The sequence below is a fragment of the Coregonus clupeaformis genome, chromosome 24 (genome assembly GCF_020615455.1).
Source record: "Coregonus clupeaformis isolate EN_2021a chromosome 24, ASM2061545v1, whole genome shotgun sequence".
NCBI lineage: Eukaryota > Metazoa > Chordata > Actinopteri > Salmoniformes > Salmonidae > Coregonus > Coregonus clupeaformis.
This window is the reverse complement of record NC_059215.1, coordinates 33,107,658-33,132,707: the sequence shown is the minus strand read 5'-3', so window position 1 is coordinate 33,132,707 and position 25,050 is coordinate 33,107,658. Positions and strand designations below refer to the sequence as shown.

The window sequence follows — 25,050 nt, the reverse complement described above, 5'->3', positions numbered from 1 at the left end:
TGCACTGACCAACTGGCAAGTGTCTTCACTGACATTTTCAACCTGTCCCTGACCAAGTCTGTAATACCTACATGTTTCAACAGACCACCATAGTCCCTGTGCCCAAGAACACCAAGGTAATCTGCCTAAATGACTACCGACCCGTAGCACTCACGTCTGTAGCCTTGAAGTGCTTTGAAAGGCTTCTCATGGTTCACATCAACACCATCATACCAAAAACCCTAGACCCACTCCAATTTGTATACTGCCCCAACAGATCCACAGATGATGCAATCTCTATTGCACTCCACACTGACCTTTCCCACCTACATGAGAATGCTGTTCAATAACTACAGCTCAGCGTTCAACACCGTAGTGCCCTCAAAGCTCATCACTAAGCTAAGGACCCTGGGACTAAACACCTCCCTCTGCAACTGGATCCTGGACTTCCTGATGGGCCACCCCCAGGTGGTAAGGGTAGGTAACAACACATCTGCCATGCTGATCCTCAACACAGGGGCCCCTCAGGGGTGCGTGCTCAGTCCCCTCCTGTACTCGCTGTTCACCCATGACTGCATGGCCAGGCATGACCAACACCATCATTAAGTTTACCGACGACACAACAGTGGTAGGCCTGATCACCGACAACGATGAGACAGCCTATAGGGAGGAGGTCAGAGACCTGACTGTGTGATGCCAGGATAACAACCTCTCCCTCAACGTGATCAAGAAAAGAAGATGATTGTGGACTACAGGAAAAAGAAGAGGACCCCCCCTGACTGGTTGCATCACTGCCTGGTATGGCAACTGCTCGGCCTCCAACCGCAAGGCACTACAGAGGGTAGTGTGTACGGCCCAGTACATCACTGCGGCCAAGCTTCCTGCCATCCAGGACCTCTATACCAGGCGGTCAGAGGAAGGCCCTAAAAATTATCAAAGACTCCAGGCACCCTAGTCATAGACTGTTCTCTCTGCTACCCCACGGTAAGCGGTACCGGAGCGCCAAGTCTAGGTCCAAAAGGCTTCTTAACAGCGTCTACCCCCAAGCCATAAGACTCCTGAACAGCTAATCAAATGGCTACCTGGACTATTTGCATTGTTCTCTACCTACATGTACACTACCAGTCAATTTTTTTACTATTGTAGAATAATAGTGAAGACATCAAAACTATGAAATAACACATATGGAATCATGTAGTAAACAAAAAAGTGTTAAACAAATCAAAATATATTTGAGATTTGAGATTCTTCAAATAGCCACCCTTTGCCTTGATGAGAGCTTTGCATACTCTGTCTACAGCACAGTCCCCAAAATATGATAACACAACAACAATTGATGGCAGAAGTTAACTGTAGCTAACTAGCCAGCTAACCTCTGTAGCTAGCCAGCAAGCTAGCAAGCAACGCTAAAGGGATTGCAATCAGGTTAGCATAACTGTAGCCAAACAAAACATATTTTTCTAAATATTCCCTAGCACGTTCCTCACACACTAGAAACGTATTTCCTCCAACGTAGAATGATTGCGTCCAGACTGAGGAGAAATCCGCACACAATGCATCCCTGACCACCTCCTGAAGTGGTCAGCTAAATCTGAAACACAATCAGACCACAAAGTGACTTTTATGTGTCTAGACCCGTCTTGTCAATGCGATCTTCGTATTCTGAGAGCAGAAGTTGCATGTAAGTGTCAAGTGTAGACATGACCTGAGAGAGCACTTTTCGTCTAAGATGCCGTACCCTCTAAGTTTTTGTCTAACGTGCTGCGAAAGTTTTCAAAATGTCAGTTGTTTGTAAAAAGTTGGATTTTTTGTTGTTGATGTGGTTACTAAACAACTGTATCGTTAGATTGGAAGCACATACTTTTAAAACTGATTTCAGATTTGAATAGCAGAGAAGTAAAGGAAGATTTCATACGCTCTAACTTTTTATATAACTTGTTGGGAAATTGTCAAAAGTTGCATCTATAGTGAATGGAATGTTGGAAGTCATGATGTTACAATGGAAGCTTTAGAACGTTGAAGAAATCCCATGAAAGTGGATGAGATTTAATACGTTTAAAAGTTTTAAAAGTATAAATAGCAGTGGTGTAAAGTACTTAAGTAAAAATACTTTAAAGTACTACTTAAGTAGTTTTTTTTGCTCTCTGTACTCTACTTTACTATTTATATTTTTGACAACTTTTACTTCACTACATTCCTAAAGAAAGTAATGTACTTTGTACTCCATACATTTTCTCTGACACCCAAAAGTACTAGTTACATTTTGAACGCTAAGCAGGACAAGAAAATGGTCCAATTCACGCACTTATCAAGAGAACATCCCTGGTCATCCCTACTCCCTCTGACCTGGAGGACTCACTAAACACAAATGCTTTGTTTGTAAATTATGTCTGAGTGTTGGAGTGTGCCCCTGGCTGTCCGTAAATAAAAAAGAAAAAAAGAAAATTGTGCCGTCTGGTTTGCTTAATATAAGATATTTGAAATGATTTATACTTTTACTTTTAGCAATTACATTTACTTTTGATACTTATGTACATTTCAAACCAAATACTTTTAGACTTTTACTCAAGTAGCATTTTACTGGGTTACTTTCACTTGAGTCATTTTCTATTAAGGTATCTTTACTTTTACTCAAGTATGACCATTTTTGTACTTTTTCCACCACTGATAAATAGTATAAAAATGTTGTATACAAGCACACTATTCCAGACCAGTCTGCACATTTTAAGTTTAAATGGCGTTTCTAGCTTAAAACGGTGTAAGAGGAGTAGTGTTGTAAAGAATAATAACGAGAAGTCAGAAATAAGTGCTTTAATACTTAAAGTGTGGCTGCTTTCGCAAGCCACATTCAATAAATTCATAAGGCAACTTTTGCACTCCAAGATTAAGGAAAGTATTTTGGAATACATATTTCAGACATTGAATGGAAGAAAGCTTGGTTGCTCCCCCACACATTTTGTATATCAAACAAAGTTGTTGTTTAAAATCTTGCACAAAATATATCCTCCGTGTCTAAATTCATGCACTTAGAGGATACATGTATTTTTGTGATAAAGAAGGGGGAAATTATACCCTTACCCACATAGGGTATGAGTGTGTAATAATGAACTCGATCTGGAACGAGCAAAGTATTTTTTTTTACTTTAATAAGACCTGTATTTACAAAGAAAGATTTATTGTTGTTATTATTCTGATGAAGACAAAGATACTGAATTAATTGTTAACTTCTTTATTCTCTCTGGTAAATAAACACAAGAACATATACTTGAAATATGCGCCTACAGTGCCTTCCCAAAGTATTCATACCCCTTGACTTATTCCACATTTTGTTGTTACAGTCTGAATTCAAAATGGATAAAATATATATTTTTCTCTCACCAATCTACACACAATACCCCATAATGGCAAAGTGAAAACATGTTTTTAGAAATGTTAGCAAATTTATTGAAAATGAAATACATATAAATATAAGATGCCATTGGAACACTTGTTAAGAGAAGATACGGCAGCATTATGACAACAAAAATATTTTTTATACTGATAGGCACTTATTATACACCAGCAACACACAGTTGACCTGGCCCTATGTAACATGTGTTCAAATGATTTAAACGTTTATCAATTCACAACTCACAAGTGTTGTTTCAGCTATTCAGAATGGAAAATGTTGAAATCCTTGACTACTTCTCCCAAATTTGCCATGATAAACTAATAAGCTAATAACTGTTATCAACTCTGTGCTCAGGCCCTATTTATTCTGTTCTCTCTCCAGCTGCGGAAGAAGCTGATCCAGTGTGGCTATACAAGCTGCTTGCACCCTCTGCTGGCCTTGGTGTCTTCCAAGGACTGGCTGCTGCTGCAGGGCCACGGCCACTCGGTCTCAAAACGCATCCTGGAGGGCCCGTGAGACGAGAGCGCATTGAGGGAGGCCGTGGCCTATCTGTCCATCGCCATCATGGCCTCTGGTGATTGGCTCTTGTCATCTGATCAAGCATAGGGCATAGTTTTGGATCCATCATTATTTGTGTGTGTGTAGCTAGGTAGCTCCTCTGTGATAGTTAGGAATGTGATTTTTCCTTATTAATCAGAAATTCCTGCTTTTGGGACATTTATCCTACATTCTTATGTAATAGAAACTGACCCGTCCCATTGACAAAATTCAGATTTTCAAAATGTTCCACATCGTTGAAAAAGGGTTTCTAATTAAATCATGCTGCCAGATTATGAGGTTTATACAGTATGTTTTGACGGTAGATGCAGCTCTGAAGCGTGAACAGTTGATAAAGTGTAGCTTTGCAGTGTAGCTTTGCCGTTATGTTACGAACAGTAACAAAAGTACAATGTATATTTTATGTATACAAAGATTCATGGTATTATAAGCAATATACTGTAGATAATGTAAGGTCTTCTCCTTGTAGGTGGTGAGGCAGCAGACTCTTTGCTGGAAAGGGCCAGATGTCATGCCTTGTTGAGCCAACGCATGACATCCATCTTTGATTTCAGCGCCATCTTGAAGGGGCACCCTGACCATGTACAGGCACTCTGTGGATGAGGCTTCACCTACCTCATGCTAAGCCAGCAGAAGGTACTAGGACCCCAACATGGGAGGTTCTTATCCGACTGTACATGCATGTACAAACAATAAAGACAACTAAAACATATCGACCAATCAGATTGCTTGGTCTGAACTAACCTTTTTATAATCACCTTTTTTTATCTCACGCAAGACAAAGTAATCAACTCTTATTACAAGACAAAACAATAAACTCTTATTACAAGAAAACGCAATTAACTCATATTACGAAACAAAACAGTCAACTCTCATCATAATATGTACTCACACAGTTGTCTGTGTTACTGTGGGCAGCAGCCCAGGGAGCAGGCAGTGCCCTGGCTCTCCTGACAGTGGCTGTGCGAGCGGGCCGTGGCTGACCTGGATCGGGTCATCCAGAGCCATGGGGGTCCCTCCGAAGCTGCCTCCCGAGCCCCAGAGGAGCAGCACATCTGGGACGAGGACCTGTGCCAGCAAGGCCGCAGCCTGGTGCTGTGCTCCCATGAGGGGCCCGCCCCCAACGACTTCACCCGGGCCCTAGAGCTCCACCGAGGCAAGGCCCTGCAGTGTGTGGAGGCCGGGCTTGGGAGGTCCCGTCTGGCTGAGTGCTTCCTGTGGATGGCCCTGCAGCACTACAGAGAGCAGCAGCTCAGTAAGGCCTGGAGGCTGACCGAGAGTGGCCTAGTGGTGGACAGCGAGCACACGGAGCTGCGCAGCCTCAGGGCCAGGGTCAAGTGGGAGCACTGTGGCCCCTGCATAGTCCGCTAGACTAGGGTACCATTGTAGTGCCTCTGTCCCTTGAGATATCATTGTCGACAAGAAACCCTTCCAAGGTATAGCTCACTCAGAGTAAGCCTATGATTTTCCTGAGGAGATGCTTGAGTGATAATGTATGTTTGGGGGAGTGATTTTGGAAACTCAAATGACACTATACATACAAAAGTATGTGGACACCCTTTCAAATTAGTGGATTTGGCTATTTCAGCCACACCTGTTGCTGACAGGTGTATAAAATCAAGCACACAACCATGCAATCTCCATAGACAAATATTGGCAGTAGAATGGCTTTACTGAAGAGCTCAGTGACTTTCAACGTGGCACCGTCATAGGATGCCACCTTTCCAACAAGTCAGTTCGTGAAATGTCTGCCCTGCTAGAGCTGCTGTAAGTGCTGTTATTGTGAAGTGGAAACGTCTAGGAGCAACAACGGCTCAGCCGCAAAGTGGCAAGCCACACAAGCTCACAGAATGGGACCGCCGGGTGTTGAAGAGCGTAGCGCGTAAAAATCGTCTGTCTTCAGTTGCAACATTCACTACCGAGTTCCAAACTGCCTCTGGAAGCAAAGTCAGCACAATAACTGTTTGTCGGGAGCTTCATGAAATTGATTTCCATGGCCGAGCAGCCGCACACAAGCCTAAGATGACCATGTGCAATGCCAAGCGTCGGCTCGAGCGCTCCAAAGCTCGCCGCCATTGGACTCTGGAGCAGTGGATACGCGTTCTCTGGAGTGATGAATCACGCTTCACCATCTGGCAGTCCGACGGACGAATCTGGATTTGGCGGATGCCAAGAGAACGCTACCTGCCTGTTATGATGAGTTTCTCAGGTATCAAAGAATCAAGGATGCAAGGATATACTTAGACATTCTATGGAGATTTCATAGCAAGTATTTATTGAATCACGAGCTCGTGGGTTCATCTAACAAACGGACATGGCTTTGCCCTTCGTCAGTTGAACAAACTTGAACAAAGACACTCTACCTTATATACCCTTCTGTTACCATCTTCCTAACATACATCTGGCAAGTCTCCATGGGCACTCCCTGTCTTTGATGTTCATCACTCTTTACCCCAAGTCAGTATCCTAAACATCACTCATGCTATCCTAAATATCACGAATCTCCTTTGACATAATGGAATGTAGACTTCATGGCCCCAAACCACTCATCTCTTAACTCTTCCTCTGTCCTCACAATACTATGACATGACATCATTACACTGCCCCAATGCATAGTGCCAACTGTAAAGTTTGGTGGAGGAGGAATAATGGTCTGGGGCTAGGCCCCTTAGTTCCAGTGAAGGGAAATCTTAACGCTATAGCATATAATGACATTCTAGATGATTCTGTGCTTCCAACTTTGTGGCAACAGTTTGGGGGAGGCCCTTTCCTGTTTCAGCATGACAATGCCCACGTGCACAAAGCGAGGTCCATACAGAAATGGTATGTCGAGATCGGTGTGGAAGAACTTGACTGGCCTGCATAGAGCCCTAACCTCAACCCCATCGAACACCTTTGGGATGAATTGGAATGCCGACTGCGGGCCTAATCGCCCAACATCAGAGCTCGACCTCACTAATGTGGCTGAATGGAAGCAAGTCCCCGCAGCAATGTTCCAACATGTAGTGGAAAGCCTTCCCAGAAGAGTGGAGGCTGTTATAGCAGCAAAGGGGGTACCAACTCCATATTAATGCCCATGATTTTGGAATGAGCTGTTCGACGAGCAGGTGTCCACATACTTTTGGTCATGTAGTCTATCTTATTCAAGGTAGCCAAGGTAGTGGGTTCGATCCCCGGGACCACCCATACACAAAAAAAATATAATAATAATAATAATTGTATGCACGCATGACTGTAAGTCGCTTTGGATAAAAGCGTCTGCTAAATGGCATATTATTATATTATTATTATTATTCAAAGATAGGCCTAATAGAATAATGAGTGTTTCCTTGGGTAGTGTTTTGTAGACATTACTATTTGTAGACATGGAAAAGTCATGGAATAAATGTGTAATATGTGACTATTATGCAGTCATGATACTTATTTTGTTCCTGGTATTTAATAGAAAATTACGTGGAAACAATGGGTATTCCTTCGTGCTTACAAAGAACAATACTTCAACACAATATTGATACCTGGTACAACACAATATTGATACCTGGTGCTTGTTTGAAAGAATCCCAAAGGAACAAACAAGTATCACAAATTATTGCTGTGTAATTACATTTTGCTATTTTACTACATAACTAGTAAGACGGTAAACTATTTTCAAAAGATGCAACTACACACAAAGTTTTTTTATTTCAATTCATTTTCATTTATTTTTGAATTCCTGTGTAATAAACCAAATTGCTTCTACAGCAATATTTTTTTTTACATTCAATTTGTTACATTCAAGTTGAATAGTGATTCTGTTTCGTTTTTCCAGCCTCAATAACGTATCAGTGAGACAACTCATGATTGTGGTCTTTCACTATCAAGGGTGACCAAAGCACATGACAATTGATACAGAAATCTATACAATCCAAAATATCACCTTGAGATTAAATAGTTATTTTAGAAAGTGCCCATGTGCAGGTTTTACGTTTTAAGTCACTATGTGAAAGGGGCACACATTTTAGTTCACAGAATTATAAATGTAATCTTATCTATTTTGGGGATAGCAAGTTACTTTAGAAACAATAAACACAGAAAATAAATACTGAATGAGATAAGATTAAAATGTGTAGTCTGCATAATACGTACGTTGTTTGAATGAAACCTGGTATGAAATAAGAGTGATGATATGATGATAATGATGTATAATGAATTATGTTTACATAAATACATATAGGAATGTACAGGTAACTGCCAAAATAATGGGAACACTTGAGTAATTGAGGGATATGTTGGTGTTTCCTTTATTTCGGAAGTTACCTGTATACGTTCATGAAAATCTTCCTCTGGTTTTGTACTAAGCGGACACAGTGATGTATTGAGGCTCCATGTTGCCAAAGTAGGATTTCTCCCACTCACTCATCAGGTCAAAGTGCAGTGGGCGGTCACAGAAGGTGCAGGAGACAGTCGCCGGCCCGTTCAGAAGGAGCCCCGTTTCTTGCCACACCTCCACGAGCCTCTCTGTCAATAAAAGTGAAACGTGTCAAACACAAAGAAACGTGAGTCACGGCTAACACAGCTAATAGTATTTGCTGCAGTATCTTATTTTAAGTCTACAGTGAATACACTGAGAAAGGATACTATTGGTAGTTGAAGTTTTCTTTCTCCAGACCCCCGATGTGTCAAATATGACCATTGACCATTAATGGGTTGAACACCACCGGACGTATTCACAAAGAGTCTCAGAGCTGATTTAGGATCTGTTTTGCCTTTTAGATCATAATGAATATGATTATATAGACAGGGGGGACCTGATCCTAGATCAACACTCCTACTCTGAGACGCTTGAACACAGGCCAATTCTACGGGAAACCCTGTCAGAGCAGTAGCAGCAGGTGGCTTTGTCACTCACCCACAAAGTACTCCATCATTGCGGGGTTGTGGTGAGGGGAGGGAGCCAGACGCAGTAGCTCCTCGCCTCGGGCTACGGTCGGGTAATTGATGGCCTGGACGTAGATGTTGTGTCGCTCCAGCAAGATGTCACACACCTTGGAGTTGAGCTCCGCATTACCAACCTGAGAAATGACAATGCATGCACACACACACAAATACAGTCTATCATCTCGATAATGAACTTAGTGTGCCGTGCTCAAACATGTTCAAAGTACATCCTTGCATCACTGTCATGTACAGAATGATCAGCCTGGGAGCCAGTCTGTTTCTGCTCTCTTGCCAACTCCTTATGGAATTCAATAAGGGTTTGCCAGAGAGCATACAGTAAACTGGCACTGAGGCTTCAGAGATAGCTTGAGTGGTAAAATATTTTGATAATAGATTACATGTTGTTTCTGGGGTAGGCAGTGGTAGAAAAAGTACCCAGCTGTCATACTTGAGTAAAAGTAAAGATACCTTAATAGAAAATGACTCAAGTAAAAGTCACCCAGTAAAATACTACTTGAGTAAAAGTCTAAAAGTATTTGGTTTAAAATATACTTAACTACACTGCTCAAAAAAATAAAGGGAACACTTAAACAACACAATGTAACTCCAAGTCAATCACACTTCTGTGAAATCAAACTGTCCACTTAGGAAGCAACACTGATTGACAATAAATTTAAAATGCTGTTGTGCAAATGGAATAGACAACAGGTGGAAATTATAGGCAATTAGCAAGACACCCCCAATAAAGAAGTGGTTCTGCAGGTGGTGACCACAGACCACTTCTCAGTTCCTATGCTTCCTGGCTGATGTTTTGGTCACTTTTGAATGCTGGCGGTGCTTTCACTCTTGTGGTAGCATGAGACGGAGTCTACAACCTACACAAGTGGCTCAGGTAGTGCAGCTCATCCAGGATGGCACATCAATGCGAGCTGTGGCAAGAAGGTTTGCTGTGTCTGTCAGCGTAGTGTCCAGAGCATGGAGGCGCTACCAGGAGACAGGCCAGTACATCAGGAGACGTGGAGGAGGCCATAGGAGGGCAACAGCCCAGCAGCAGGACCGCTACCTCCGCCTTTGTGCAAGGAGGAGCAGGAGGAGCACTGCCAGAGCCCTGCAAAATGACCTCCAGCAGGCCACAAATGTGCAATTGTCTGCTCAAATGGTCAGAAACAGACTCCATGAGGGTGGTATGAGGGCCTGACGTCCACAGGTGGGGGTTGTGCTTACAGCCCAACACCGTGCAGGACGTTTGGCATTTGCCAGAGAACACCAAGATTGGCAAATTCGCCACTGGTGCCCTGTGCTCTTCACAGATAAAAGCAGGTTCACACTGAGCACATGTGACAGACGTGACAGAGTCTGGAGACGCCGTGGAGAACGTTCTGCTGCCTGCAACATCCTCCAGCATGACCGGTTTGGCGGTGGGTCAGTCATGGTGTGGGGTGGCATTTCTTTGTGGGGCCGCACAGCCCTCCATGTGCTCGCCAGAGGTAGCCTGACTGCCATTAGGTACCGAGATGAGATCCTCAGACCCCTTGTGAGACCATATGCTGGTGCGGTTGGCCCTGGGTTCCTCCTAATGCAAGACAATGCTAGACCTCATGTGGCTGGAGTGTGTCAGCAGTTCCTGCAAGAGGAAGGCATTGATGCTATGGACTGGCCCGCCCGTTCCCCAGACCTGAATCCAATTGAGCACATCTGGGACATCATGTCTCGCTCCATCCACCAACGCCACGTTGCACCACAGACTGTCCAGGAGTTGGCGGATGCTTTAGTCCAGGTCTGGGAGGAGATCCCTCAGGAGACCATCCGCCACCTCATCAGGAGCATGCCCAGGCGTTGTAGGGAGGTCATACAGGCACGTGGAGGCCACACACACTACTGAGCCTCATTTTGACTTGTTTTAAGGACATTACATCAAAGTTGGATCAGCCTGTAGTGTGGTTTTCCACTTTAATTGTGAGGGTGACTCCAAATCCAGACCTCCATGGGTTGATACATTTGATTTCCATTGATAATTTTTGTGTGATTTTGTTGTCAGCACATTCAACTATGTAAAGAAAAAAGTATTTAATAAGATTATTTCATTCATTCAGATCTAGGATGTGTTGTTTAAGTGTTCCCTTTATTTTTTTGAGCAGTGTATCAAAAGTAAATGTAATTGCTAAAATATACTTAAGTATCAAAAGTAAAAGTATAAATCATTTCAAATTCCTTATATTAAGCAAACCAATTAATCTCTAGAAATGCTATACCCCTTTAGTCATAGAAATGACCCAGTTAAATGAGAGGTGCACAGACAATCCACATGCTTAGAAGCTTAATTTGTGTCAACTAGATTATTATTTGAGATGATTCAACTATCAGGATGTGATGATTTTTTAAAATGTTTAACAGGTGGCTTGAGAAGGAACTATCAATGTCTTGGTGCAGGAGGACAGAACTACCAGAGAAACAAGAAGTTGAGAAAATGGCAGGGCCATGACACAGTAACTCTCATAACTGGAGTGAAATAGCTAGGGTATCCACTGCTCTTAACGCTGTAGTAGTAATAGAACATGTACTACAGTACCCATAATGCTCTGCACAACATATACAATGGTCTCCCTCCTGTCTCCTTATCAACACAAATGATGAAGTAGCAGTGTAAATGTAGTATCTCTTACAGTACCTTTATTGGGATGATGTGGCTGGGGCAATTGACCACAGGCAGTCCTTTCTCCAGGAGCAGCTGTCTCATGTGTTTGACGTTCCTCTGGTGGGCCCTGCGCAGCGCCTGGCCCTCGGAGCTCCTCAGGACCCTCACAGACTCCAGGGCCCCAGCCAGCACCATGGGGGGCAGCGAGGTAGTGAAGATGAAGCCTGCAGCGAAGGAGCGCACCGTGTCCACCAGCGCAGCGCTACTGGCAATGTAGCCCCCCACGCAGCCAAAGGCTTTACCTGCAGCAATGGTGAAGAAGAAGAAGAAGAAGAAATAGAAGAGGAAACAGAAGAAGAAGAATAAATAATGATTCAATGGAATGCTTTGTATATATACAATAAAGCCATATACAGTATCTATAACTTACAGATATAGTATAACAAACACACCTCAAATCACAATGAACCATTATGGTTATGGGAGTTAGTGTACACTATTACTGGATTTTGGAAGCGATGGAGTATTCCTAGTTCAAATAGTGTTTATCAAGTTTGAATGTGACCCAATGTGACCTTGCTAGGTTGACAACCACATACTCTGAAATAAGTAGGCCAAAGACTAGATTTGCTAAATACCCCCTTGTCATCTAAGGTAGCCTTTATAAGCGCTGATCTAAAGTAATATTGAGTTCTACCTTCAAATGGTGAAGGTTAGGATTGAGAGAAGGTAAGCTGACCTTAGATCTGTGCATAAAAGGCAACTTATTCCTTGAGCTATCCACAGAAACTGCTCCTAGAGAGACTTATCAGCATGACCAGACTGGGTGTGTGGGAGCACTTCCACAGCTGATACGTATATCCCCTGGCCTGCTTTCTCTGTCGTGCCCTCGGTTAACCAACACCAGCGCATGATGAAAGTTGTTACTGCGATGTCAGCAATATAAATGTGTCAGTTAGTGCATGATGACCAGCATTAATTGGTTAAATGGGACCTATTCCAAGGAGAGACTCAAATCTATCTCTGCTGTGAGGGGCATTTCCCTAGCTCTGAAACAAGCTAAGACAGACAGAGACTAAATGGTTATAGCTATTATGGAACCTGCTTCCCTGTAAGTGTGTATAATAACAATAATTAAATGAATTAATAAAAACATATTACTAGTTCACTTTGTGGTAGTAGTCACAAAAAATCTAGACTTTTTTAGATTCTTGAAATAAAACAAATGAAATAAGTGGGAATCAACTGATGTCCCTCGTTGGGCTAGGGAAGAACTGTCCTTGTTTAAGCAGACACATCTGTTTATTTGATCTTTTATTTAACAAGGTGAGTCCCGTTGACATATTCATCTCTTTTTTAGGTGAGCCATGGGCAAGAGGAAGCACCAATAGTACAGAATAAAATGCAGTACAGCATGGTACAAAATATACTTATAAAAACAACAACAAATCCATAAAACATAGATACTCTTATCAAACCTGTTTATTGCTTACCCAAGGTTCCAGAGACAATGTCAATCTTGTGCATGATGTTGTCTCTCTCTCCCACACCGGCCCCTTGGGCTCCATACAGGCCCACAGCATGGACCTCATCAACAAACGTCAAGGCCCCATAGCGATGGGCCACATCACATAGCTCCTCCAGGGGACATATAGCACCTGAGAGCGAGTGAGATGAAATAGGATATACCACCTTTTACTGTAAATAACTGAGAGACCGTGGATATCATTACTGAGGCACTAAGCAATACAGAATTACGAAATGTGTAGCACTCAAAATTAACACTGACTGGGATATTATATTTTTTGAACGTAATATATTAATATGAGAGGATGTAACATACAATATTAGCAACAAATAAATAATACTGCTTGCTTATCTCATGTTAAACCACCACAAACCCCTAGCAAAATATATATTATGAAAGAAAACCAAAGATAAACCAACACGCAACATGAGCGTGTAGCCCATTTCGTGACACTTACCGTCCATTGAGTGCACGGTCTCAAAGGCCACGATTTTGGGCGTCTTGGGGTCGGAGCCACTCAGCAGTTCCTCCAGGTGTTGGCTGTCGTTATGGCGGAAGATGAAGCGCTTGGCGCCACTGTTCCTTATGCCCTGGATCATTGAAGCGTGGTTCCCCATGTCAGAGTAGATCTCACAGCCTGTATTTCAAAGCAGAGAGCCCACAAGGCAGAATTAACATCTACCAGCAATTATAGAGTGTGTGCATTATAGTACAAAGAACATATTTTGGAAAATAGATTGGTGGCACTAATGTGACCACATTGCCCTTGAAAGCAATGCTGAAGTTCTGATTAGAATGAAACGTTATAAGTATTGACTATTCCTCTCATTGCTACCTCTCATCTAGCCTGGTCCCAGATCTGTTAGTGCTATCTTGTCAACTCCTATGGTCATTGTCACAAGTTAGCAAGATAGCACAAACAGACCCTGGACCATGCTACCTCTTATCCTCTGTCAATGTTTGACTTTTAGCATGGAGACCAGGGAGGGCCCTGTGTTTAGGTTAACCTGGCAGCATTTTGGCTAGGGTGAAGAGGGTGGAGTCGTTGGCCACGAAGCAGGATGAGAAGACCAACGCTCCATCTTTCTGGTGGAGCTGGGCCAGTTCTTTTTCCAGCAGCACATGGAAGTTACTGGTGCCAGAGATGTTCCTGGTGCCTCCGGCACCCGCGCCATGCCTACTCAGGGCATCCCTGAGAGAATCCAAGAAGAATCACAGTCAAACATCACATCTTACACTAACCTCATCTCCAACACGTCAAAGAAGATATGTTATGGTTATTATTTTTATTTTTTCATAACAATTATAAAGACATTAAAATAAAATAATATATGTATATATATACAGCTCTGGAAAAAATTAAGAGACCATTGCAAATGTTTCTTAAATCAGCATCTCTACATGTATGACAGCCATTCCATACCAATGTCTGTTGAATTCCAACACAGGCACACCTCATTCTACTGAATTAGGTACTGATTAGGTGATCACATCCCAAATCTTATTTAACGAGGAAAAGTATAAAAACGACTGCTGTGGTCATCACTATCCTCTTGCAATAGGACCAGCTGGATGGCAAAAACAGTGCTAATAGTACCTCAAAAGTAATATTAATAAAAAAATAACTATTGACCATGCCAAAAGAGCTGAAAAGGAAAGTTTTGAGTGAGGAAAAGAAGGGTTCAATTCTGGCTTTACTAGCAGAGGGATACAGTGAGCGTCAGGTTGCTTCCATCCTTAAAATTTCAAAGACGGCGGTTCATAAGAACAAGGTCAAGCAGCAGACATTGGGGACAACAAAGTTACAGACTGGCAGAGGGCGAAAACGACTCTCTACTGACCGGGATGACCACCAACTCATTCGAATGTCACTCAACAACCATAGGATGACATCAAGTGACCTACAAAAAGAATGGCAAACTGCAGCTGGGGTGAAGTGCACGGCGAGGACGGTTTGAAACAGGCTCCTAGGGGCAGAGCTGAAGTCGTGCAAAGCTAGAAAAAAGCCCTTCATCAATGAGAAGCAAAGAAGAGCCAGACTGAGGTTTCAAAAGACCATAAGGATTGGACCATAGAGGACTGGAGTAAGGTCATCTTCTCTGATGAGTCCAATTTTCAGCTTTGCCCAACACCTGGTCGTCTAATGTTTAGACGGAGACCTGGAGAGGCCTACAAGCCACAGTGTCTCGCACCCACTGTGAAATTTGGTGGAGGATCGGTGATGATCTGGGGGTGCTTCAGCAAGGCTGGAATCGGGCAGATTTGTCTTTGTGAAGGATGCATGAATCAAGCCACGTACAAGGTTGTCCTGGAAGAAAACTTGCTTCCTTTTGCTCTGACATTGTTCCCCAATTCTGAGGATTGGTTTTTCCAGCAGGACAATGCGCCATGCCACACAGCCAGGTCAATCAAGGTGTGGATGGAGGACCACTAGATCAAGACCCTGTCATGGCCAGCCCAATCTCCAGACCTGAACCCCATTGAAAACTTCTGGAATGTGATCAAGAGGAAGATGGATGGTCACAAGCCATCAAACAAAGCCGAGCTGCTTGAATTTCTGCGCCAGGAGTGGCATAAAGTCACCCAACATCAATGTGAAAGACTGGTGGAGAGCATGCCAAGATGCATGAAAGCTGTAATTGAAAATCAGGGTTATTCCACCAAATATTGATTTCTGAACTCTTCCTAAGTTAAAACATTAATATTGTGTTGTTTAAAAATGAACATGAACTTATTTTCTTTGCATTATTCGAGGTCTGACAACACTGCATATTTTTTGTTATTTTGACCAGTTGTCATTTTCTGCAAATAAATGCTCTAAATGACAATATCTTTATTTGGAATTTGGGAGAAACATACCTATAAATAGTAAAACCAGAGAAACTGATAATTTTGCAGTGGTCTCTTAATGTTTTCTGCAGCTGTATATAAAGATAACAAATACCAAATAGCAGCAGGTACAATTATCAGCAGCAAATGCAATTAATGTACAGTAGTTAGCATTATAACTTGGTGACAAATAGCAGCAGATACAATTTCATAATACAGTTATATTTTCAGAGCTTTTCGGATCAACTAGTACAATTATTATTTATATTTGGCATGTGATTAAGGAGTGGTTGTATGAATAGATCACCAGAAATCCATTATCTTATTGCATTGGCAAAATACTGTAGGTGCAAAAAGGTTCCTTTTCTGGTCCAACATTTCGGGCAATTTGGTGAGGTGTCTGGGAACATACGATTTCATTTAACATTCCAACTTGAAAATGAATTTGTAGTTACTTTCCTTAATATTCAAACTAGTAAGTGGGTAGTGTATCTTATTACAGATCTCAAGCCAGACCTCCTCATCAAATTCCATACCTAAATCGTTTTCCCACATCCTTTGAAGAGGAATAAAGGTGGATTCCTATTGTCTTGATAATGTGAGGTACATCTTAGCATTTATTCCTTTGATAGATATAGAATAATTATTAATTCTTCAACTTCTTACAACTGAGATCTCAGCTTTCCTTCTTTGATAATCATAAGGAAAACATTTCAGATTTGAAGATATCTAAAAAAAATCTGTACCAGGAATGTTGTATTCAGTACGGATTTCGATAAATTACTTAATTGTATTCTATCCACTACGGACCAGGTCAGCAAACCTCACAAGACCCAGCAAGCACCACCTATAGAGGTCGACCTTTGAGAACGCATTGGGCAGGTCAGGATTACAAGAGATAGACACAAGTAAAGAATACGTGTTTGAAATACCTAAGTACTTTCTACAGTCTGCCCATGCCATTAATGTGTTGTACATAGTAAAGGTCTTATTGTTATCACAAATATGTTAGAACCGATTAACAAACATAAGATTCTTTAGAGGTAAAAGGTGGCTAAATTGAGCTTCAATCTGAATATAGTGTCTGTCCAAAGTTCAAGACAACAAATTGCGAGTTTGGGCTGACCAATAATACAATTGGAAATTGGGCAGACCCAGACCCCCCATAGATTCAGGTTTGAGCAGAGTAGAGAACTTGATTATTTTTGTTACACCATATAAACCTTAATACAATTATTTTTTTAAAGAAAATAAAGAATAAGGTAAATAACAGGTCAACATCTTGATTATGTTTATCCTTCCAATCATAGTTACTGGGAGAGTGGACCAACGAATCAGGTCTTCTTTAATTTAGATAATTCTTTAGAACTGGGGTAACATTTATTCTCAAATATTTGAATCCATTTGGTTTCCAAGAGAAGGGACAGACCAAACTCAACTAATCTGTTAGCTGGCTTTTAGCAAACAGGCATTAGATTTGATAAAATTAGCTTTGTATCTAGAGAATGTACCAAATTAGGCATTAGTATCAACGATATGTGGAATGGAGTTCACTGGATTGACAACATACAATATAATATTATCTACATATAAAGATAGCCTATGTTCCTGATCTGCAATAATGGGACCTCTGATACTCTCATTAGAAAGTATGGACTCTGCCAGCGGTTCTACGGCCATCGAGAAGAGAAGGGGAGACAGAGGACAGCCTTGCCGGGTCCCTCTACTCAGGGGAAATTCTTGTGACCTTAAACCATTGGTGGAGACCATAACTCTGGGACTGGTATAAATCGCTTTGACCCATTTGATGAAATTAGCATCCATATGACATTTTTGCAAAACAGAGAAAAGGAAATTCCATTCAACTCTGTCGAACGCCTTCTCAGCATCTAATGACAACAATATAGAAGGAGTCTTATGCTCATTTAAATGGTTGATAACATCAAACAGACGTCTAACATCCGATGAGTACCTGTTTTTTATAAATCCCGTTTGATCGGGTTTAATAAGCGAGGGTAATAGAACCTCTAGTCCTCTGGCTATCAATTTAGTTACCACTTTGTAATCAAAATTCAACAAACGTATCCGTCTGAAAGAAGAGCATTCTAATTGGTCCTTCCCACTTTTAAGCAAGACACTGATACAAGCTGTATTCATAGAATCAGGCAAAATTCCCTTAATATAAAAGTAATCTATCATAGCCATAAATATAGGACATAGTTCTGGCCAGAACTGCTTGTAAAATTCACCTGGGAAGCCGTCTGGGCCTGGGGATTTATTATTAGGCATAGATTTAATTGCTGCAAATACTTCCTCAGGAGTAAAAGGAGAATTGAGAAACGGCTGCTCTGGTTTGGATAGTTTCGGGAGAGAAATGCTGTCTAAATATGATTGTAGGTCATGAGGTGAATAGTTGGATTGTGATGTATACAAAGTATCATAAAAGCCATAAAAGGCTTTATTTATCAAAATTGGGTCATAGGTGACTGAGTTATTCTGTAAGCTAATGGCGTTAATCGTGCGTTCGGATTGTTTCTTTTTTTTTCAATTGATAGGCAAGGAGCTTACTTGGTTTATTATCATACTGGTAATGTTTTTGTCTAATGCGGAACATTTTATCATTAATACAGCAAGTTTGTTCATGATTTAGTTTAGCCCTGGCTATGGTCAACTGCTTTGAACTTTCTAATACAGTACTTGAACTTTCTTGAGCTTTCTAATACAGTTCTGGGGGTAGCGTAAGAATATAATGTAGTATGATGAGCCATACATGTAGAATATCTAATAGAATATCTAAGGAATTGAGTCGGTTGAATTTCGACTTTGGTCTTTTTGCACTGGGTCATGGGCTCAATCTCAATTTGTGTTTCTATGATTCCTCACATCCTATCTCCTCGCCGCCTTCTCAACCATATTGGAAGAGAAGGTCCAAACTCCCTCCCCTTCTCCAATGTGTTTTGAGGAGGCAAGGAGAGAGGATGTGAGGGATCAAGAAAAGATGAATTGAGAAAGAATTCTGATGTCTGGCTTACTGAATCCCGTTGAGGACCCGGGGGTGGCTACCCATGCCTAGGTAGTCGTTACTGCACCAGACAGACACCTGGGAGCCTTCCCGCCCGGCAATGGAGTAGTCTTCGGCAAAGGGAAAGACGTCAGCGCGCCGATTCACTGTCTTAAAGATGCGGTAGGTGTGGTCATTCTTCTTCTCAAAGATCTTCCTGTAGAAGAAGCCATCGTAGTCGAAACTGGGGCCAACTGGAGGGGTTAAAAGTATAATAGTGTCAGCGATATTCTGTTGTGAAACAGACATACATATAGTTTCTCAAATTATGTGATTTTAAATCCAATAACTTGGTTAATTTGATGAAGAATGAATCATCATGTATCCATTGAATGAAAATAAAATTGGGTCCCACTCTACATACCGGTAGTAACTTGATACATCTGTGATACCTGATTGTGGTTTATGCAACTATGCATTGACATACCATTTACAAATCAACTCAAATTGCTTGCGTTTAAACCTCATTTCGCTGTGCATAATTATTGCATAAGATTACTTGATTGTAAACAGGCCTATACTTGGTAATCTGTTCCCTTTTAAAGCTGTGCAAACAGATAAGTTGTATGTAATACAACGTATGTAAATGTATTTACACAGTACCTGCCAATGAAATAATCATTAAATTGGTATCAAATTACCACTTAATATAAAGTGTGACTGAAAACAGTTCTGGGTGATGTACTGTATTATATCAGTATAATTTATTGTAGAACTACAGTGTAACTTCTGCTCTGATTGAGTCAATGCAAAAGAGTCACACTGGTATTATGAACTGATTCACCTATGTTGTCCTTCAGGAGGTGGGACACACTGGGGGTTTGGACCATCGGCATGATGGAGTCCTCGAGTTCCTTCAAAAGAGAACTCTGCATACCTGTGACAGAGAGCAGGGGTATAACAGTCTGTACTATACTGTATTTCTCATTTATTTTTACCCCAGTTTGTTTCTTTGTCTTAAGTGGGGCAAGTGTACATTGTTTCACTGTGTTTAGAACTTGGACCTGTTGTTTGTGTCTACCAAAGTGTGTCTGCTGTGTTTGCACTGGTGTTTGTGTCCATTGAGCAAGTTTTGGAAGCTAAACACCTAGGTATAACATTACATGGTCAATTATCATGGTCAAGTCATATTGACAAAATTATTGTGAAGATGGGGAAGGGTATAAAAAGATGTTATAAAAAGATGTGCATTTTTTTACACAATAATCAACTGTACTAGTTGTTCAGGCTCTGGTCTTGTCCCATCTTGATTACTGTCCGGTAATAGGGTCAAGTGCAGCAAAGAAAGATCTAGTAAAGCTACAGAGCAGCACACCTTGCCCTTAACTGCACATACAGAACTAACATCAACAACATGCATGCCAGTCTTTCCTGGTTGAGGGATTAACTGCTTCTCTTCTAGTTTTTATGAGAAATATTGCTGTGATTAAAATTTCGGATTGTCTGCATAATCAAATAACATTCAGGTCAGACACCCATACATACCCCACAAAAAGGAAACGGGAAAGGGGGATACCTAGTCAGTTATAAAACTGAATGCATTCAACTGAAATGTGTCTTCCGCATTTAACCCAACCCAAGACCACCAGAGGTCTCTTCACAGTTCCCAAGTCCAAAACGAATTCACGGCAATGTACAGTATTATACAGAGCCATGATCGCATGGAACTCCATCTCCAATTACTCAAGCAAACAGCAAAATTACCTTTAAAAAACGTATTAAACAACATCTCTTGGAACGGCGGGGACTGTGAGGGGACACACACACAAACACACGCACACACAGACACACTCTAACACACACATTATTTTGTTGTTGTATTCTTTGTATTCTTTTTTAGTTGTATTGTTTGTATATCATTGTATTTAAATTTGTGTGTCTGCCCTTGTCTATCAGTGTATCAGTGTTTTGTTACTTGTCATGTTTTGTGTTTTTTGTGGACCCCACGAAGAGTAGCTGCTGCTTCTGCAAAAGCCAATGGGGATCCAAATAAACAAATAAACTACTATTGTGTTGTCTTTACCTGGGTTAGACTCTGTCGGGACGTCCTCCTGAACCTCAGGGCTCGCTCTTACCATGCCAATCTGGTTGGAGACAAAGGGACATCCCTTGGACATGGAGACAGCCACCTGGGTTGCTGATTGGGCAAAATGACGCTTTGAGTCCACCCTCAGGGGCAGGAGGCCTGCTGACTGGGTAGAATGGATGGTTGTCTTCCTCTCCTTGGGGATTGAGGCACAAACAGTGATCTGGCGGGCAATCATGGGGCATCGGTCGGCCATGGAGAGGAGGGTGGCCCCAGTTCTCAGCAAAACAGGCTTGGGGGCCGACTTCAGGAAGGGGCAGTGGTGAAGGAAAGCGGCCATGACTCTTGAAGCAGTTTTGACTCTGGATCAACACATAAGACATAGGACATAAGACCTTTCAAACATCAAATTCGGACACTTTGTATGGTATAGATGTAGTATCTATGCAACATCTAATTTACACCAGTTTAGGGCTACTTTGAATCGAACTGTCAGCAATATAAGGTTTTAGGGATTTGAAATTGTTTCTGAAATGTGGGAACAGTGTGGCCCATTATTTACGTTTGAAGAAAATACAGAGTGGATGGAATAGGTGCGCCTGCGGGCGCGGCTTATCTTGTCTGTTCAGGCGCGCGCTTTTCATGCTCTGCGAGGTGCAGAAGCAAGATTCCGACAAAAAGACGTCATTGCTCAGGGACTGTGGACGATTATTAGTGAGCATCAGTGTATTTAAAAATCGAATCTTAGGAGACGACGTGGATGTCTTTTAGTTTTTGATGACAAAACACAGAAATATTTGGCCTATACTATTTCTGTCACCGTGACCAAACTAGTTTATAAAGTCTTAGCCTAATTAATAAAAAATCCAAACCAGCCATTTCGGATTATTATAAGAATAATAAAGGTTTCCGCACGCATTGGTTTAGTGGTTGTTTTGTTTGGAACTAACTAATCCTTAGCTTTAACGAGCATTTCATGTAAAGAATATAGGCTACTCAGCTGGAATGCGGTTAGGAGATAAGAAGCCAATTCTCAGCATCTGTGGTTTATTCTGGTGGTTTAAGGTTTGATCTCCAAGTTAGTCTATCTAGATCCACAGCAGCTGAGCTCTATGAGGCCATTATTCGGTCAAACGTCCCAGGGAAGTAAACCATTGATCCTAATGCTTGAGGAGTAACGACCAAACACAGCTTATATGTATTCACATTCAAGTGACACACTATGTGCATTCCTGTAGTTCATCTATGGTTTTAGGGTTAGCTTCTTTATGTATTTTCTATAGCTTTCTTTATGTCTTTGTTGTTGTTGTTGTTTAGCACTTAGAGATGATAAAATGAGAAGCACTACATGAAATGTATTTGGCTGTTATCTATTATTTATATGAACTGGACATGTAGGCTAGATGTCAACGACCATATAGACACACAGCAAGCCTACTTAATAGGTTCCTTTAGCCTGTAAGTGTAGAATTGCCTAATTTGAAGTATCATACGCAATAATATTATGCTAACGAAATTGCTTAGGGCCAATCAAATAGAATAATTCAGAACATCTTACCTGTTGACCTGCACTGAGGACGAACTTCAAAACAGCAATAGACAGAGATGCATCTGTCGTCAAAAGTTAGGGCAGTGACGTTGTCAGCATTATGCAATATTCTGCGAAAATGATTATTGTTCACACCCATACGTTTTCACGTAGGGGGCCAGGCTGGGGACTAGGAGTAACCAAGTTGTAAAAGGACATGATGGATTTTAAGGATAGCCTAACCCTAATGCTTTTTGTCTAATTGCTGCGGTTTGTGATGTAGGGCCTATAGGCAATTAATAAAAGTGTAATTACTGTCAAATATAGGCCTACAAAAACAAACACGTCTGTGCAATTTATATTTAATCTTAACCTTAATATACTGTATGAATAAAATACATCTTCAGTCCAGCCTATAGTGGTATCTGAATGTTAAATTTGTGTTTAACATTGTGTCATACCAAAGACACAAAGTGCTCATTATTATTATTATTATCGGCTCTCTCTCTATCACTCACACACATCTTTATCATATAATTAAATATAACACTTTTATATAATTATAAAGATGTAGAAATATAATGTATCTCTATGATCATAATTTTCCTCCTTTTCAATTGCAGTTTATTCAAAGGCTCTCGTTAATTAGACAGGTTGGGTGTCATGGCCTTAAAAAATGTGGGCTACACAAGTGCTCGCCAGCAGATGGTGCGTTCCACATATCTTTTCATCAATAGCAATTCGCTCGTTACAGTGGAAAGGCGGAGCCGGAGTTTCTTATGTTGTCAAATCAAATTGCTGTGCAAACTGGCCAGCAGCCTCCTCGAACGGAAAGCGAGACGGTAGCCTATCTTCATATGAGCAGAATCAGAGGATAGACCACGGTCATCATAAACAGGACCAAGGACTGTCATTCATTCAGAGTTAATTAATTGCATCCAAATAGATTTTCAAGATGCTGGCATGCACAGAAATGATCACAATGTGTCTTCAGTCTGCTAAGCATGACCACCACAGGAAACAGCAGCAGCTCCAGCAGAAGAACCAAAACCAAGGAATCTCTATCTTCCAAGATGTAAGTAGCCCAGTCTGCATCCATCGTCAATATTTTAAATAAATGGAAGCATTTTACTGAGTATGTCGCATCATTTGACATAATTTTTTATCATGTTGTCAATGGCATTATGCACTTTGAAATTATATGCCAGGCAGCTGTCAAAGCGTTCAAAGATGCTGCAGGTCGACATTAAAAGTAGTCTAATTTAATGTAGTCCTACCTTTAATCTGTTGAACCAACAAAAAAAAGCCATTAGAAATTCTATCAAATAATGCTATAATGATTTTTTATTTGTTTAATTGCACTCTTGCATGTTATTGTTAGTGTGAAAATCATCTGATGTTAACAATACCACGAAATCTCACATAAAATTAACACATCTGCTCGATGTTTTATTTTAAGACCCATAACAAAAAAACGGCTTTAGGCTCTGTTATATATATAGCATACCATTTCGCCTACCATTGGATCTCACATGGTCATAAGGGTCATGACATTGGCGGTAGAATAAATGAATGAATGGATGAACAAAGGAATAAATGAATGAATAAATGAATAAAATATTAACCAATTCACTAATTCAAGATCATCGTTGACGTAATGCTTTTTTCTTTGTTTTTGTTCTATTCTTTTATGTGATATGTTTCTATTGTACACCACAGGAAAGAGGAGGAATAAGGAAACCTTGCATGCTTAAAGTGTTTGGATTTTACTGCTATTAACTTGACCTAGATTGACAATGGTCTGTTGAGGCATCTTGGCCAGATTTTGGGTTGGATTGGTCATGCTTGCTCCAGCAGCATAACAATGCTCATTATTAATGTTACTAATTATCTAAACTCCATGTCCGAAAAAGGAGTAGCCTGTTCTGATAGGCCTGTAGCAAGAAGTATTGGTCATTAATAATTTACATAAAAGCCAGCCTACAGTACACCATTGCCTTCAAGTCCCGTTTTGTTTGCCTACAGGTAGGCTATTACATAATAATAATAAAATGATGAAGAGAAGATGACACTGCAAGTAACCAATGATCCTCAATAGCGTCACTGTCTTGTTGCCTCAGCCAGCCAGATATCCCTCCAATCGGATTTAAAGAAGAGCGTTTTCCACATTTAACTGATTCAGGTAATTGGCATATAACAGGAGCAGTAAGTGCAGTATAAGTGCACATTAAAGGATGAAATGCAATCAACTCCCATTCACTGAGTCCACTGTAATATATGAGATGGCATCTCCAAAAAAGGCTTTTTCTATGGTTGGGTAGTGGATGTTCATCTATCCTACTGTATCCTAATGAATGCACATTGAGCAGTTTACATGCATAGAACCATCTGTGCTTGACGTCTAACCCACAGGGTTGCCAATTTAATGTTCTCCAGTTAGACGAAGCCCAAACCCTTTAAAGCACAGTTGGCAGAACAAACAATTCACTTGAATGACACATGCTGTCATTGCTTTATCAACACATGTATTGTTCTCCAGCTAGATTAAGCAGTTGAAGCCAAAAAACCCTCACAGTAGTGCAAAAGGCAAAACTGTCT

At 41.1% G+C, this 25,050-nt stretch overlaps 2 protein-coding genes across 2 annotated transcripts in view; one reads left to right on the top strand and one right to left on the bottom strand.

Annotated features, from left to right (window-relative positions):
- Window positions 1–7,722: 7,722 nt before the first annotated feature.
- On the bottom strand, window positions 7,723–22,589 carry alas2 (aminolevulinate, delta-, synthase 2). The gene is made up of 10 exons (XM_041846146.2): window positions 22,483–22,589; window positions 20,922–21,286; window positions 19,683–19,775; window positions 18,870–19,092; window positions 14,016–14,200; window positions 13,466–13,645; window positions 12,974–13,138; window positions 11,514–11,782; window positions 8,817–8,979; window positions 7,723–8,425 (listed from the first exon to the last, which is right to left on the bottom strand). Exons 2-10 carry the CDS (start codon window positions 21,262–21,264, stop codon window positions 8,262–8,264), a joined length of 1,785 nt encoding a protein of 594 aa, XP_041702080.1. The 5' UTR covers window positions 21,265–21,286; window positions 22,483–22,589; the 3' UTR covers window positions 7,723–8,261.
- A 653-nt stretch (window positions 22,590–23,242) lies between these two features.
- LOC121538278 (N-terminal EF-hand calcium-binding protein 1) overlaps window positions 23,243–25,050 on the top strand; it is a 54,685-nt gene continuing 52,877 nt past the window's right edge. Inside the window, exon 1 of the mRNA XM_041846147.1 lies at window positions 23,243–23,527. Coding sequence (XP_041702081.1) covers window positions 23,408–23,527 — 120 coding nt within the window. The 5' untranslated portion in view covers window positions 23,243–23,407. The remainder of the gene's footprint in view (window positions 23,528–25,050) is intronic.

What these genes read in the sequence shown, in the direction of transcription:
- alas2 (XM_041846146.2), bottom strand. Translation starts at nt 21,264, where the DNA reads ATGGCCGCTTTCCTTCACCACTGCCCCTTCCTGAAGTCGGCCCCCAAG. An exon ending in CCTCCTGAAGGACAACATAG is followed by an intron (nt 19,093 to 19,682) that starts GTGAATCAGTTC and finishes TAACCCCTCCAG; the next exon opens with TTGGCCCCAGTTTCGACTAC. An exon ending in CCTAGCCAAAATGCTGCCAG is followed by an intron (nt 13,646 to 14,015) that starts GTTAACCTAAAC and finishes TTTGAAATACAG; the next exon opens with GCTGTGAGATCTACTCTGAC.